General features: G+C 38.4%; 1 protein-coding gene across 1 annotated transcript; it reads right to left on the bottom strand.

Annotated features, from left to right (window-relative positions):
• Positions 1-421: 421 nt before the first annotated feature.
• Positions 422-805, bottom strand: LOC101420223 (large ribosomal subunit protein eL27-like). Its single transcript, XM_071212973.1, has one exon. It carries the CDS (start codon positions 803-805, stop codon positions 422-424), a length of 384 nt encoding a protein of 127 aa, XP_071069074.1.
• Positions 806-17,771: the final 16,966 nt, after the last annotated feature.

The raw sequence follows: 17,771 nt of genomic DNA, 5'->3' as shown, positions 1-17,771 counted from the left end.
TGATAGTCTACAGTGGAGAGAGGCAAAGCCTAGAGAGCCTCATACTTTACAGCTGACCTTGTGGAGAAAACAGAGATGCTGAGCCCAGAGAGAAATGAGCCCTGGGAAGAAAGGAACCCAGGAAGTCTGAACCCAGGCAGACATTGGTAGCCATCTTGCTCCACCACATGGTAAAAAAACTTTGGTGAAGGAAGTAATTTATGCTTTATGGTCTGGTATCCGTAAGCTACTACCCCAAATAAATACACTTGATAAAAAAAAAAAAAAAAAAAAAAAGGAGGTCCTTGGATGCAAACCCAGGGCCTCCCATATGGTAGAAGCGAGCCCAACTGGTTGAGTCACAGCTGCTTCCATACCTTATTTTACTTTTTTAAAAAAAGGTTTTGCATTTGTAATGACTGAAACAAAAAAATATCTAAAATTACAGCCTCTGAAAAACCACTTGTTTTTGCCTGCCTTCAATGTCCTCGAAATTGACCTTGGCCTCACACTGGGTGTTTAAGAGCCAGGTCTCTGAAGACAACCATGTGGACAATGGTTTTGTCCAAGGAACTATCCACGGAGTACCTTGTGGGCATGAAATGATTGTAGTTATACACTTGATCTTTGTCCTCTTGATGATTTTCTTCTTGCCCATGGCAGCTGTTACTGTGTGGGAGTAGCAGTCAATTCCAGCCATCAGAGTATAGCTATAGGGGAAGTCTGAGGTGCCTTTATCAATTTTCTTCATGATAATGGCTTTGCCTCCAGAGTAGTGTCTGGCCAGAACCCATACCACCTTTCTGGGTTTCATAAACTTGCCCATTTTGACAGCAACGACTGGGGTCTGCATCAGAGATTATTTAATTTTTTTAAAGTATGTAAATATACATCATTGATTCTTGTTCCCTTAGGACAATATGTTTTATAATCTGGAAGCTGTGAGGATTTTTTTCCCCATTGTTCTGAAATTTTACCACAGTGTGTCTGGATATGGATCTTTATATATACATCCTAAGTGAAACTTGATGGGCATTTTAAATCTGAGAACTCATATCTTTCTTTAGTTCTGGAAATTTTCTTCTATCATTGCTTTGTCTTTTCTTTCTGTAGCAGTTTGATATAATTGATGAATTCCAAAAAGAAATATTGCATTATGCTTGTAATCTGATCTGTACCTGGGCATGATTGAGTTATGATTAGGGCTTTAGTTGGGCCACATCATTGGGACATTGAGTCTCCACCCCTTGGTCAGTGGGGACTCACAGATAAAATGCATGGCAAAGAGCAGAGTTGAGGGTTTCTGACGTTGGAGTTTTGATGCTGGAATTTGATGCTGAAGCCTTAAGCTGGAGCCCCAGGGAAAGAGATGGAGCCATTGGTCTGGTAGTCTACAGCTGACCTTGTGGAGAGAGGCAAAGCCTAGAGAGCCTCATAGTCTACATTTGACCTTGTGGAGGAAACAAAGAAGCTGAGTCCAGAGGAACCCAGAAAGCCTGAACCCCCACAGACATCAGCAGCCATCTTGCCAGAACATGTGGAAATAGACTTTGGTGAGGGAAGTAACTTAGGCTTTATGGCCTGATAACTGTAAGCTCCTACCTCAAATACATACCCTTTATAACACCCAGCAGATTTCTGGTATTTTACATCAGAACCCCTTTGGCTGACTAACACACCTTCCTATGCATTATTTTTCCTATTCTGTTTCTTTTGGCACTTATAGTAGAGAGATGCCAGAATGTCTAGATATATAATCCTTGTTCCCTAACATTTCTTTCTTGTTGTCCTGTATTGCATTCTTAGAGACACTATTCGATGGTGGGGTGTTTGTGACTGGAAGGGAGCAGCCTAAAGATGGTTTCTGGAATATTAAAGTTTTATTTCTTGATTTTGGTACTTAGAACATAGGTCTGTTTAATTTGTGAAAATTCTTCAAGCATTAGATATGAGATATGTGTTCTTATGTCAATAAACATTGAAAAATAAGAACCTCAAATTGTTTGACCTGAATAACTGGATGAATGGAATTTCCATCTGCTGAGATGAGGAAGGCTACAGGTAAAGTAGGTTTGGGAGTGAGATAACGAGTTCAGGTTTGAACATGTTGAGTTAGAACTGTCTCAGGTATGCAAGAATAGATGTAAAGTATTGTGCTAAATCTTCCCAGTATATCATATAAGATGAGGACTGAGAATTAACCATTAGAGTTAACAATTTGCAGTTTATTAGGGGCCCTGGTAAGAACAGGTTTGGTGGAATTCAGGGAAGGGCTAGAAGTTGATTAGAGTGGTCTTAAAAGTATGGAGGAGGAAAAAAATGGTATAAGCAAGTCTGTTTGCATTCTGGTCCAGGGTTGTGATAGGGGCATTAAGGTGTGGTCAAATCTAACTGTTGCTTTTGTAATGGTCCCATGGCCACTTATATTCCCCATCTCTCATTTCCATACTGGAAGCACTCCTGAACCTCTCCCCACTTTTCAAAAGCCCTCCTGTGTACCTTTGGACAGTTGTTCATTTCTTTCTATCTCTTTTTAATTTGATCCCATCTGACTTCTATCTTTTGGCATTTATTATTTTTCTTTTCCCCAATGGCACCTGTTCTTATTTCCTAGTGTTTCATGCAGGTTCAATCTCTCTCATTTTGCTTTTTGGATCCTCAGTTCCTTTCCAATAAATATGCAAAATAATGGCTGCCTTAAGAGTTACCTCCTGAGAGCCTCCATGTTGCTCAAATGTGGCCACCCAGCAGGTAAATGCATTACATTCCCCCCACCATGGCACATGACTCCTGGGGATGAGCCTCCCTGGTGCTGAAGGATTACTCCCAATCACTAACTGGTGATGCAATGAGAAAAAGACCTTGAATAAAAGGGGGAAATTTTAAAGACAAATGAGTTTATAGGCTAAGAGCCTTCAAAAAAGAGTCAGGAGGTCATCAGAGGGATTGTGCTTATGCACACCTCAGCAGGATCCCAGAGACAGCCAAACTAGGTACAAGACCAGGTACTGATGCTCCTGAGGACTATGGACACATACAACTTCTACCATCATGTCAGTTGGCTCTGGTGTTCAGTGCCTTGTCAGTGGGTCCTACTTTGGAATTTGTGTTCCTGAGCATGATGGAGTTGGACTCAGATTTGACCTTTCTACACATGCCTCTCCTGTCACTTTTACTGAACCTATGGTTGGCACTGGGGTTGGCGTATACCCAGGAGACTTGAATCTCTGGACTGGCCGTGTACCAGCTGGGCCCTGAGCCTCAGCAGATTTGAAACTCCTACTTTCCAGTTTGTTGGACTTACACAGGTCAGCTAACAGGGAGGCGAAGACAGTCAACCACCACACCTGGGAACCAAGAGTGCCTACAACTCCAAGCAGGATATTCGCATTTATCATCCATGTGGGATCTAAGCCCCTTCTCAATATAGAGGTGGAGTGGACATCATCAAACCAGGGTCCATAGGATAGAGGAATAAAATATGGATTACAGTGAACTTACTGGTATTCTACTATAGAATTTTTGTGAATAGTAGTAGAGCAAACTGTAGCATTGATCTGGAGAAAGTGGCCATGGTAGTTGCTGAGGGCAGGGAGAGGGAAGAGGAGATGAAATGTGGAAGCATTTTTGGGATTTGGAGTTGTCCAAAATGATATTGCAGGTACAGATGCTGGACATTATATATACTGCCATAACCCACTGTACTAGGGTAGTGTGAACTACAATGTAAACTATAATCCATGCAGTGCAGCAGTGCTCCAAAATGTATTCACTGAATGCAATGAATATGCCACAGTGATGAAAGAATTTGCTGATGTGGGAGGAGTGTGTGTGGGGGTGGGGTGTGGGGAACCTCATATTTTTTAATGTAACATTTTTGTGATCTATGTAACTTAAAAAAAGATAATTTAATTTAAAAATGGGTGCTTAATTTATGGTGAGGATCAAGGGAAATTATATAAAATATTTTGTAAATATAATACTCTAAAATATTAATTTTATGTTAGCTAGTATATTCAGTTTTTAAAGAGGCATTGATTCCATTATTTTGATACTGTCTTCCTTCTGCTTTCTAAATGTAATAGCTTTCAGTAAGTTTGGGTGCTGCATTTTAGTGGTAATCTACTTTACATCTCCAATTTTGATTAATAGTACTATTGGAAATAGGACAAAGGGTATTTATAGCCATTTCTGATCCCAAGTTTTCTTTTCTGCCAAGTGACAAATTGAGTTTAAAACAACAGACCCCCTCGTATTCTTTATAAATGTATACAAGTCTCCCCCCCACAAACTATTAGCTACTTAAGGGCAGGGATTAAATCTTATTTATTGTTGTATACCCCAGTGCACAAAGCACCTGACACAGTAGGAATTTATTTCATGGTTCTTTTGTTGAGTAATTGAATGGAATTGAGCAAAATTTTTGTTTGTATTAACTGGGGATATTATTATTGGGATAAAGATTTTGCTTTAATATTCTTTTTTTTGGTCTTTATTTATTTATTTTTTTAATGTTACATTAAAAAATATGAGGTCCCCATACACCCCCCACCCCCCTCACCCCACTCCTCCCATAACAACAGCTTCCTCCATCATTATGGGACATTCATTGCACTTGGTGAATACATCTCTGAGCACTACTTCAGCACATGGTCAATGGTCCACATTATAGTTTACACTCTCCCTCAGTCCACCCAGTGGGCTATAGGAGGACATACAATGTCCAGTAACTGCCCCTGAAGTACCACCAAGGACAACTCCAAGTCCTGAAAATGCCCCCACATCACATCTCTTCTTCCCACTCCCTACCCTCTGCAGCTACAGTGACAACTTTCTCCACATCAATGCTACATTTGCTTCCATTACTAATCACAATAGTTCTAGAATAGAATATCAGTAAATTCACTCTAATCCATACTCTATTCCTCCATTCTGTGGACCCTGGGATGGTTATGTCCACTTCACCTCTATATCGAGAGGGTGCTTAGATTCCACTTGGATGATGGATGCAATTCTCTTGCTTGCAGTTGTAGCTGATGATGTAACTAGAGAACGACCTTGAATAAAAGGGTCAACTCAGACCAGCAGAATATCTCAGCCTACATGTAATATCAGGAGCTAAAAATGCCTTTTGACTTTGAATAAAAGGGGGAAATGGAAAGGACAAATGAGTTTATATGGCTATGAGTCTCCAAAAAAGAGATGGGAGGTCATCAGAAAGGTCGCCCTTATACACACCCCAGCAGAGTCCCAGAGACAGCTAAAATAGATATAACCCCAGGTGTTGGTTCTTCTGAGGGCTACAGAGACCCACAGGTTCTGTGGTCATGGCAGATGGAGTTCAGTGCCATGTCAGTTGGCCCTACTTTGGAGTTTGTGTTCCTGAGTGTGATGAAGATGGACTCAGATGAGATCTTTATTCACAAGCCTCTCCTGTTACTTTTATTGGACCTGTGGTTGGCGCTGGGGTTTAGTGTATACTCAGGGGACCTGAACCTTTGGACTGTCCATGTGATAGCCAGGCCCTGAGCCTCAACAGACTTGCAACTCCTACCCTCTGGTTTATTGGACTTACCCATGTCAACTAACAGGGAGGTGAAGAAGGTCAACCACCACACCAGGGAGCCAAGAGTGCTTACAACCGCAAGCAGGAGAATTAATATTCGTTCTAACATGACTTTGTTGGTAGGTTTATATTAATAGTATCTATGGTGTGGGTACTAGTTTTAGGCAGATCTATTGCCTTATTTAGAGTAAATGCTGCTTGGAAGTCTGCAATCTAAACACAAATTATAACTTGAGAAACTGGAAAGTCTATATTTATTGATAGATGCTATTTATTGATATTGTCTCTAATGTCACAGGATCCCTGAAATCTCATCTCTAGTAAGGCTTATATCCTGGTCTACCTTACTCCAAAACCAGTGCTCTCAACTCTAAACTCCATTGGTTCCAATTTGTTTCAAGCAAGTAGGTAAGGATTATCAGTCAGCTGCCTCATACAATTTCAGTTTTCTTTTGTTAGGGAGCAGTATTTATAGTTTATTTTGTTTGTTTTTGCACCAGTATTTTTCTCTGTTTATTCATTTTTCCCAGGGTTTTAGTAATAAAGAGTGGTACTTGGTCATTTTATTCGGTTTCATGCTGACTTGCTTTTTTTTTCTTTTAGTTGTTCTGACGCACATTGTGGCTCTGGAAGGTCCCACTAGTTTTAAACCCTAATTTTTCCACAAGAAGAAGATAAATGGCTTTTTTTCCACAGGACTGTATCTAATTTTAGCACTGTTTATGTCATGACTTTGAAAGTATGCTTTCAAGTTCCTGTTAATCTCTTTGTGTAGCCCTGTGGCCTAAGCAATGATTAAATTTAAATGTTAATACATTTACATAGGGAAAATAGTCTGATTATAGGTCTTGATATTCTTGGTATAGCAAAATTCTACAAATATTCATTGAGTGCCTACTATATGCCTGCATAGTTCTAGGCCTTGGGGAACACAGCAGTGAAAAAAACATCCAAAAAATAAAGATGAAAAAAGGATATATTTATTTCAAAAACTGATTTAATGTCAATGAAAATTGCACTTTAAAATTCTTCAACAGATGATGTAATTTCTTCTCCTCAAAACAGATTATACTGTGGTTGCAGTATCTGCTGTATAATCATTTTATTTTAAGCTAAGTAAAACCAAATAGTAATGTTACTTGTCCATTTTTTCTTTTTCTCTTTTGGTTGCCTCAAATAATTTTCTAAGTATACATTTTCAACTTAGTCTTTTTGAAATTAGTATTAATTTAAAGTAATTTGGAGCACTGAATACTTTCACCTGGATGAGGACTTATGCTCAAAGCTTACTCTATATTTTTCTGGAGTTAAAGCAAGCTATGTATTTGCCATAAAAAGGAGAATATAATATTTATCATATGTTTACTAGATCTAAGTTCTTAGATTTAGAGTTGAGGAAATTACTGACTAATGCTTTGACAGATTTTAATAAATACACGTTAAGAGTACAGCTTTTTTCCCTGCCTTCCTGCCTGCCTTCCCTCCCTCCCTCCTTCCCTTCCCTCTTTCCTTCCTTCCCTCCCTCCCTCCCTCCTTCCTTCTTTTCTTCCTTCCTTCCTTCTTTGTTGTTGGGCTGGATTTAAAATCCCTTAGCAAACTTCAATCCTCCTCAACTTTTCTGTATATATATCCTGTGAAGTAGGTGAATATAATATGTTTTTTAAATTCCTGGTATATTGGTAATGACACATGGCCTTGTCAATAAACAGCTCCTCAGAGCAACATCTAGTAGCTTTGAAGCAAATAGTACATACTTCCTTACTACTGCCCTATATAGTTTCTATGCTCTATCCTCATTTCTTCCCTAGTCCACACCCTTCCATATTTACTACTTGATTATGTACTATCTGATACTATTATTACTTGGGGGAAGTGGACTTGGCCCAGTGGTTAGGGCGTCTGTCTACCACATGGGAGGTCTGTGGTTCAAACCCCGGGCCTCCTTGACCGTTGTGGAACTGGCCTATGTGCAGTGCTGATGCGTGCAAGGAGTGCCGTGGCATGCAGGGGTGTCCCCCACGTAGGGGAGCCCCCACACGCAAGGAGTGTGCCCCATAAGTAGAGCCGCCCAGTGCGAAAGAAAGTGCAGCCTGCCTAAGAATGGGGCTGCCCACACGGAGAGCTGACACAACAAGATGATGCAACAAAAAGAAACACAGATTCCCGTGCCGCTGACAACAGCAGAAGCACTGACAACAACAGAAGCAGACAAAGAAGACGCAGCAAAAAGACACAGAGAACAGACAGCCAGGGCGGGGTGGGGGTGGTAAAGGGGGGGAGAAATAAATAAATAAATAAATCTTAAAAAAAATACTTGGCAAATGCTTCTTGTATGCTAACCTCACATAAGTATTAATGCTTGGCAAAAGGGGCCATGTCTTAGTGCAATAATGACTAGTGGATTTATTCTTTTTGTCAGGATATAATTAGCAGTATGGTGCTGTAGAATGAGCACTGGAGTTAGGAGACATTAATCCTAATCCCAGTTTAACCGTTTAGTAAATAAAACCTTAAGCTCTTCGTAATCTCTCTGAGATGCAGTTTCTTCCTTATGATGAGGGGCTCTTACTAAATATTTTTTCAAATTCCTTTCAATTTCATGATCCAGTGATCCAATGGAGAGGGTAAGATTTCTCCATATTTCTAATTTCCTATCCATGTCTTACCATTACAGAATGTTTTACCATCCCCTGGGACTTATATATATGGTTCTGCTTGATGGTATATGACAAAATGATTTTTTTAAAAAGTGCTTGAACACAGTGTAATATAATTAGTATATTAGGAATACATGGGCAGATTTTGTTTCTGAGAGTACATTTTTTTTCCAGGAAATGCTACCAATGTTTTCAAAACATATCCGTCAAAGAATAACAAATCTTTCTCTCTTTAATGTTTTCTCTTACATATTTGCTTTATTTTTAGCTGTGTAGAGGACCTAAGTATTATAGGCCAAAATTTCTCAAGCTGGCTTCCTTTTGACGTATACAATCTTCCTAATCACAGTTATTTGTGAGAACAAATTGCATATGCTGTTAGGAAAGATAGCAGAATCAGCCAATTTTAAGAATTAGACCCATCATGAAAATAAAGATGGTATATATACATATGGCCTGAGAAGAAATCAGTCTTGGATGAAAAAAAAAAAAATATATATATATATATATTCTTTTTTTATGCTTAAAAAATGTTTTTATTTGTTTATATATTTCTCCCCACCCCCTCATTGTTTGCACTTGCTGTGTGCTGTATGTCTTTAAGAGGCACTGGTAACTGAACCTGGGACCTCCGATGTGGGAGGGAGGTGCCTAATCACTTTAGCCACCTCCATTCCCTGCTTTTTGGCATCTCTCATTATGTTTTTTCTACTTGTATCATCTTGTTCCATCTGCCCATCACATCAGCTCGCTGTCTTGCTCGTTTTCTTTTTTTAGGAGGCACCATGAACCTCTACTCTCTGCTTTGTTGTGTCTCTCATTATGTTTTTTCTTTTTGTGTTTCTTATTGTGTCATCTTATTGTGTCAGCTTTCCATGCCTGCTCATCATGCCAGCTTGCTGTCTCCTTTTTATGAGGCACCAGGAACTGAACCAAAAAACCTCCCATGTGGTAGGCAGGAGCTCAGTTGCCAGAGCTACATCCATTTCCCATATATATATTCTTGATCAAATCAAACTAATGAGAAATTAAATATTCTCAGCTTCACTCTCCTACCTCATTGAGTTGTTGCAAGGATTTCACATGGCAAGATCTAGCATATAGATTTGTTCATGTTGAATGATACCCTAGGCTTCTCTCCTCACCACTGATGCCTATTCTGTGGTAAGGGGAAGGGAGCTCTATTCAGTGCCTCTGGCAGACCTTAAGTTGCAATTGGTGAAGCTCTCCTAATCTGCATTCCATCCTTGTCTCCTACCTTAAATTCCATTTTGACATTTCTGTGTATCAGGAATTGCTTATTTTATGATAGTGAATCATTAGAAAATCAGCAGAGTCACAGTCAAAGTGATTACCTTCCTCCACATACATTTCTTTTCCCTCCCAAACTTCCTAATTTTTGTTCAAGTCAATTTTTCCCAGTCCAACTGATAAAAGGAAACATGCCTTCTTGGGCTTTGCCTTTGTCTGAACTGTAGGGAGCTGTAGCTAGAAAGTAAAGTAGTTGAAGTCTGGGATGTTGGAGAAGCAAAGCAGGAAAGGAGCCAGGAAATGAAGGAGATTTGGACACTGAAGGAGATTTGGAAACTGAGTGATTCAGAGGCCAGCAAAAGCTCAGAGGAATTGAAGGTCAGTTCAGGAACTAATTACACAAATTTGGTTAATCTGTTTCAGCATCCGTCTTGTGTGGCTCAAGCACCTTTGGGGTTTAGAGACTTATTTTTATAGGAACCAGAAGGTAGAGTAAAATTTCTGTTAGTATGAACACTTCTCTCTGTTTTTGAATATGATAACCTGGAATCCATCTTTAAATCTTCACTACCCATAAATTCTACTAGCTAAACAGTACTCAACAAATGCTTGCTAGAATGAATGGATAAAAATTTTATTGTGTTTCCTTCTCTAGGCCTTTTGAATTCATCCTTTTAACCCCATTCCCATTCTCACCCTAGCCCAAGCCAAATAATTTCAATGCCACACTCTCCAATTTAGTATTTGAGTTCCTCTAAAATCAGACCCCAATTTATTTTCTACTTTCTTTTTCCATACTGCTTATGGGTGTCTTTCCATTTATCTAATCTAGTCTCCATTCATTGTCTCTTGGTCATGTTCATTCTGTTGTTTACTCTTCCTTGTGCCTATCAACTTAATCTAATATCCCTTAAGACCCAGTTCACATCCTATCGCTTCTGTGAAACCTTCTATGTACATTTCAGTGAACCTGCATCTCTTATTTTGAAATTCTGTTGTAGCTTCTGTTACCATATGTGTTGGCACATAAACATTTTTTACCCTAAATCATATATGTGTTTTAACTTCCTATTGAGTATGTGTCTTTGAGGGCAAACACTATACATTATACTTATTTCGTGTCTCCTACAATGCTTAGCAAATATATTTATTTAATGAATGTTTCATCTTGAAAATAGAAAGACAAGAAAAAATAAGGTATGACAAAATAATATAAGCCTCAATTTCATTTTATTATGCAAGAGATCAGCAAATGGCCTTAAAGACTGAAAATATCCTTGACATCTCAAGTTTATTGTTACACACAGTATAATTTTATAGAACATCTTTACAATATGTAATTGTTGAGAAAAGACAGGGTAGAGGACTTTCTAAAAGAAGTATTTAAAAATTGAAACCAATTCAACAAAAAAAACACATTTTGCCTTATATACATATTTGGAAATTTGGAAGGGGTTTTATGCTTTTTGATTTTAGAATAAATCTATTAGGTGTCTAATAACATATAAATAACACAGTAACATGACCTCTGGCACCAGTGTTTTTTAAAAAAGTCAAATCCAATGAACTGTTAATGAGATAAATGTTTTAATTCTTTCAAATACTGAAATAAAATTGCTGCAATTAAATGCAGATTCTGAGGGCAGTTATCTAATTATCCCCACATATCCCAGGGAACAATTTAAAATCTTGATAACAAAGGTCTTGGAAAAAATAAGCAAGCTATTGTAGGCAAGAAAAATGAGTCTAACTAGAAGGGTAAAAATAGATGAGACTTGTTATTGTTACAAATAATATGTTCTAGATAAGTAAACTTTAAGCAGAGAGATGACTTTAAATTAGAAAAATGTTACCAGAACACCTTTGAGTTAGAAACTGATAAATTGGGCTATAGATTATAAAATAATAATAAAATTAGCTTATTATGAACAAAAAGCTAATCATGAACCACTTCATGAAATTGACATGCATACTTTTAATAGCTCATTTTCTTTTTTTTCTGAATTTTTTCTCAACATTTCATAAATATCATAATACACATTAATAATCATGATGCCTCCTTTGTATTTCTGAAGTCATTATCTTGGATATTACTGTATAATTTCAAACATTTGAAATACTGACATTGATTGAAAAAGTTATTCATTATAGATGCCTATTACTGATTTAATTACTTTGGGGTTAAATGCAGAAGTATTTTAAATGATGTGCTCTAATACAGTTCATTTATTGAAAAACAAATCAAACAAGAATTATGGCTTAAAAAAGAAAGATGATAAAAGGACACCATTCATGTGAGAAGCTTTATTTTTAAATTTAGAATATTTATAAATTAATGGCACACAGAAAAGATAAATTACTTGCCCTTTATCTTTAAATATCGGCATCATCAAATATTAAGTGTTTGTAAATATCTACTCTAATTGATCTAATGCTTTTCCTTGACCTTGATACATAGTTGGACGTTTCCCTAAAGACCTAAATACCCATCCTTCTGTTTTGCTGGATAACTGGTTCCTTCCTGTTGCTAAATCACTTGTTCCCAAAACTCTGTTCCTACTAGGATTTAACCTCTCTTCTAAAAAGTTTGTGATATGCCACTGCCCATCATACGAATGCTGCCCGCAAGATTGTCTGTAAAACAAGCCTGTAATAATGGTGCTGCAGCTTTCAATGCAGCTCCATGCATAACACAATCAGCTCATTTCCGGAGATGATGTAAGATGAAGTTTCAGGGCTGTGATGAAGAGGTCTTCAAAACTAAATAGCTTCTATAAGGCAAATAGTTCTGTGTTTCTCAGGTAATTTTAATCTCTGAAATCAAACCACCTCTCAAGTTGTGCAATGACATGGTTATCAAATGTTTTCAATGATTTTTTGAGCATCAGAGCTGAGAAGAATGACAGGTTTAGATCTGTTCAAAATTCGTATTTGTCATTCAGCCTCTCAACCACCTTGTTCTTATCATTTGGAATGGGGCTATACAGATGGCAACCACTTGAATGCCTTTTTTTCTCCTGAAAGAGACTGCTGTCCAAGAATTATAGCAACATATTAAAGAAAAAAAATTAGACCCTTTAAAAATAAATTTCCCAGCTCCGGTGGGTTCTACCTTGAAAAAAAAATTGATACTTTATTTAAAAAAAAACAACAAAATCTCATGTACAACAATATCTCAAATCAGTTAAGTATGTGTTCAGAATGGGAATTTCCTTAGGTGAATTTTATCTGTTTCTAGTTTGAATTTTAAATTTATTCATTTTAGATATGTCAAGTAAAATTAAATTTTATTAATAATAAGATTAATTCTACTCTAACATAGTTTACCAACAATAAACTTATTTTGATCTTGAAAGCTATGATATCAAAAATAACTTATCTGTGCTAACCAGTGCTAAGCAGTGAGAGATAACAAATTGTATTTAAGAGTTAACATCTGTTTTAGTTTCCTATCTGCTAAAACAAATACCTCACAATAGATTGGCTTAATTACAGAAACTTATTGGTTCATGGTTCAGAAGCTACCAGATTTACTGCCTTCTGGGGTCAGTACCTTCTGGCTGGCCATCAATCTTTGGGGTCCCTTCATTTTTCTGGCAATGCACATGGCAGCATCCCTTCCTTTCCTGCTGCTGTGGCTTCTGTCTCCCTGTGGTCTTGTCTATTAAGGCCTCCAGTAATAGGATTAAGAACCTTTCTGAATGAGTTGGGCCACACCTTAATTGAAGTAACATAATCAAAAGGTCATAGTCACCATGGGTTCATTCTGACAGGAATTGATTAAGATTAAGAACATGTTTTTCTGGAGTGCATAACTGCAAGCCATCACAAAATCATTTTAAAAACATGCCACTGATGACTGTTCCACTCTAATGCTGGTGCTTAAGCTACTTTAATGAAGATTTGACTTTTTAATCATAAAACAGATAACTGAGTACAAAATATGTTAATTTGTTTCTCAGTTAACCACCCATATAGGTAAAATAGCCATTCAAGTCAAAGAGCACATCCATTCACTGCTGATCATAAGTTGACAATGTCTCCAATTTGCTGGCACAGTATATTGGAAATGAAAAGACATGCATTTAAGCCATTCTTCTTTTGTGCTCATCTCTTTATGGTATTGTACTATTTTGCAATTGTTGGTTCTCAGGCATGCCTCTTGCTTAGACTATGTGCACCTTGAGGTTAGAAACCCTGACTTTCATCTCCATAACTGCCTTAGCATAGTGACTAGCATATTTGATGCTGAAATAAGGTCTATTGATTGACTCTCTTCTGTTGTAAAGTACATGAGATTAACAACTCTGTTGAGTCCATTTTTATACCTTGAGCACCTAGTGTATTTCCTGGCTAAAAGAATGTGGAATAGATGAAGAAATAGCTTATACTTTGTGAGCAACTGTTACACATATTATCTCACTTTAGCCTTATATAGGTGTTACTGGATTTTGTCTATGTTCTTGACTATGCTGCAGAAATGAATTTCAAGAGCATGTTGGGTAATTCAGGCCAGTAACTTATTCAGGTAGGGAGGGACAAGAAATGGGAGAAAATAACAGACCATGGGTTCTAGGTGAAGAGGTAAGGGCTGAAAATGATAAAGTGGGCTGATTTCCCACTTATAATTTCCCATTATAGATTATAAATCCCCAGGTTTATTTGCATAATGATCCGAAAGGGGGGAGAAGGTGGCCAGAGTCAGGGTCCAGAGGTGAGAGAGCAGTCAGGCCAGGAGAAAGAGTGAATTCAGTCCTTGTGCCTGCTTTTTGAACTGTTAATTATTCCACCCCTTTGCTAATGGTGGGGGGAGTACTTCAAGCTGTTTGTTCTTTTGATTGGTTACCCCACCCATCATTTCCCCATGAGGCCCCAATGATAAAGTCCTTGGGAAATATCCAGGGCTTCTCCTGACTTCCAGAGGAGGTCTTTGCTCTGAATGGCAGAATCTTGGGGACAGTCTTCTTGCAGCCATCTTGAGGTTATTGATGTCCACATGAACTTCTTGCCAGATTCCAGATCTATCTTTTTTATTCCTTATCTTACTAGCTTCATTCCCCCCTCAGAGAATTTATACATTTATTTTTAAAGGGGTGCTGAAGGGAGATGATCATTCTTCTGTAGCTACATCCTACATGTTAGGGACAGTAGGCCCTACCTGACAGGGTGTAAAACCCTCCTGCTATTCTATCTCAGTTGGAGGAATATGGATCTGGCATCCTGGGTAAAGCTAGATGAAGTCCCTATATGGCTAACAAGATGTTGATTCTGGAAGAAATAAACTTAATTAGAATTTTGAGAATATGTGGTCCTACTAAAAGGACACTGGACCACAAAAGTAGAAAAGGCCAGGTGCCTACAAAGGCTGCATTTTCCCAAAGTTGATGAGAAAGAGTATTTTTCCTTCAGTAGAATGGGAATAATCATTTCCCTGTTTAGTTACATTAAAATAGATGAAAATAAACAAGGTTTCTTAAAGGGATGTGTGGATTGCCCTCCCTCTAGCAATAGGCATGTAGGCTAGAGTTAGAGGGAATAGCTGACTTTCACATTGACATTATTTAGCCTTTTCTTTGAAGAGCTATTTCAGGTGGTCCAATGACTGACATACATACACCCCCTCAGGTGCTTCTGGTGAACTGGCACTTTCTTGGACAGCTGGTTTCACCCAGGATTAGTACTCTAAGCTGGAAATTCCTTTAACTTTAATAGCTGTGGGAGTGACCAGAACTACAGAGTAAAGTTCCTTACATTTTGGCTCTAATTGAGAATAAGGCTTGTTTTCTTGTCAAGTTTTGATCAGAACCTGGTTTGCAGGTCTTGGGTGAAGAAATGTGGTTTATGGGCCATCTCAAAGAGGCTAAGTTGAAGTGTGTCCTAGCCACCACATTTAATGTTACCTTTCTGGTGGGAAATCACTTAGCCCTGGTAGGATGACATGTGAATCTGTCAGTACTCTCCAGAGTATGAGTGGGACAGGTTCAAGAACAAGGGCTAAGAGGGATACCTGGGTGTATTAGTCAGTCAAAGGGGTGCTGATGCAAAATGCCAGAAGTTGGTTAGTTTATATAAAGGGTATTTATTTTGGGTAGGAGCTTACAGACACCAGATTCCCTCACTGAAGTCTATTTTTGTGTGTTGGAGCAAGAAGGCTACCGACATCTGTAAGGGTTCAGACTTCCTTGGTTCCTCTCTTCCAGGGTTTTGCTTCTCTCTAAGTTCAGGATTCCTCTCTTCACAGGGCTTGCTTCTTCCTGGGTTCAGGGTTTCTCTCTTCCTGGGGCTTGCTTCTCTTTCCTCTGTGTGCTTACTTCCTGGGGATCCAGCTTAAGGCTTTAGCATCAAACTGCAACATAAAAACTACAACATCAAAAACCCTCAACTCTGCCCTTTGCCCTGTCTTTTATGTGTAAATCCCCACCCACAAAGGGGTGGGGACTCAACACCTTAATGACATGGCCCAATCAAAGCCTTAATTATAACTTAATCACACCCAGGTACAGACCAGATTACAAACATAATCCAATATCTATTTTTGGATTTCATAACTATATCAAACTGCTACACTCCACCCTCTGAATTCCAAAAAGACATTACAATATTTAAAAAAACAAACAAACCTTAAATCGGTAACAATGCAATGAAGTGGATTTGGCTCAACTGATAGAGCATCTGCCTACCTGGATCTCATGATCCAGGGTTCAAACTCAGGACCTCCTGACCCATGTGGTGAGCTGGCCCATGTGCAGTGCTGATATGCGCAAGGAGTGCCATGCCATGCATAAAATACCAGGAGTTAATCTTGCTAAGTTCTTTGCAACTTTAAAACATGAATTGCCTTTCCTCCAGTTTCCAATAATACTTTCGTCATTTACCCCCAAGCCATCATGAAAAGCCTCTTTAGCATGCATATTGCTATAAAAAGTCTCTTCAAAGCACTGTAGGTCTTTTCTTCCAAGCATCTCACAATTCCTCCAAAAAATACCCCTTAACCATTTATAAAACCATTCCAGCATTTTGGTAATTGCAAAAGCATTTCCCCACTCCTTGGTACCAAATTCTGTATTAGTCAGCTAAAAGGGGTGGTGATATAAAATACCAGAAATTTGTTGGTTTTTATATAGGGTATTTATTTGAGGTAGGAGCTTACAGCTACCAGGCAATAAAGCATAAGTTACTTCCATCACCAAAGTTTATTTTCATGTGTTGGAGCAAGATGGCTGTCGATGTTTGTGAGGGTGCAGGGCTTCCTGGGTTCCTCTCTTCCAGGATCTTGCTTATCTCTGAGTTCAGAATTCCTCCCTTCCCAGGGCTTTCTTCTTCCTGGGCTCAGGGTTCCTTTTTTCCTTGACTTGCTTCTCTTTCCTCTGTGTGCTTACTTCCCAGGGCTCCCGCTTACGGCTTCAGCATTAAACTACAACATCAAATCTCCAGCATCAAAAACCCTCAAGTGTCCTTTGCCATGCCTTTTATCTGTGAGTCCCCTCCCACCAAGGCATGGGAACTCAATGCCCTAATAATGTGGCCCAATCAAAGCCCTAATCATAACTTAATTATCTCCAGGTTCAGACCAGATTACAAACATAATCCAATATCTATTTTTGGAATTCATAACTATATCAAACTGCTACACTGAGTTAAGAACATTCATTAACTACTTAGAAAATGATGTTTACAAGGACATTTAACATTTGCAATATTTCTCTGCATATGATCTAGAATAAAAAAGTTATCACTAAAATCATCAGGCATGTATCTATAATAGAATGTAGGTATATAGTACTTAATACTAATTAATGTACCATCCAATGCATAAGTTTTTCTTTGAGCTGCAATTAATAGATTTAATTTCCAGGTTTACAGTACCATACATGTTATCTCTCCATGGGAGCAGGCCATGAAGCCAATTGTATTTAAGTTCTACTTACATTACTCTGTTGATAATTGCTCCACTTGGTATGTCCTTCACACAGCCAGCAAGGGCAGCACCATTGACCTTAGAGAGAAATTAGTAAGATAGGTTCCAGTAATCTACTGGCCTGGTGCATAGCACTCTTTGGCACTATGAAACAGTGCCAGTCTGGAGGTGATATCCACTGTGCATCTGGCTATATCAAGCCATCATTGACTCCTGCAGGATTTTAAAACTGTAATGTAGTCTCTATCAACCTCAAGAGCAAAACCAGAGATGTAGTAGAAAATCCTTTTTTTGTTATAGGGGTCATTCTCTAAACTGGCCAATAACTCAAATGGAGAAGCAACCTGCAGTCTATTGAAGGCCTGATTTGAATGCACAAGAGAGTTGGACAATGCTGAAG

This window comes from Dasypus novemcinctus, chromosome X (assembly GCF_030445035.2).
Source record: "Dasypus novemcinctus isolate mDasNov1 chromosome X, mDasNov1.1.hap2, whole genome shotgun sequence".
NCBI lineage: Eukaryota > Metazoa > Chordata > Mammalia > Cingulata > Dasypodidae > Dasypus > Dasypus novemcinctus.
The sequence above is the reverse complement of the archived record's forward strand: the minus strand, read 5'-3'. Positions and strand labels throughout refer to the sequence as shown.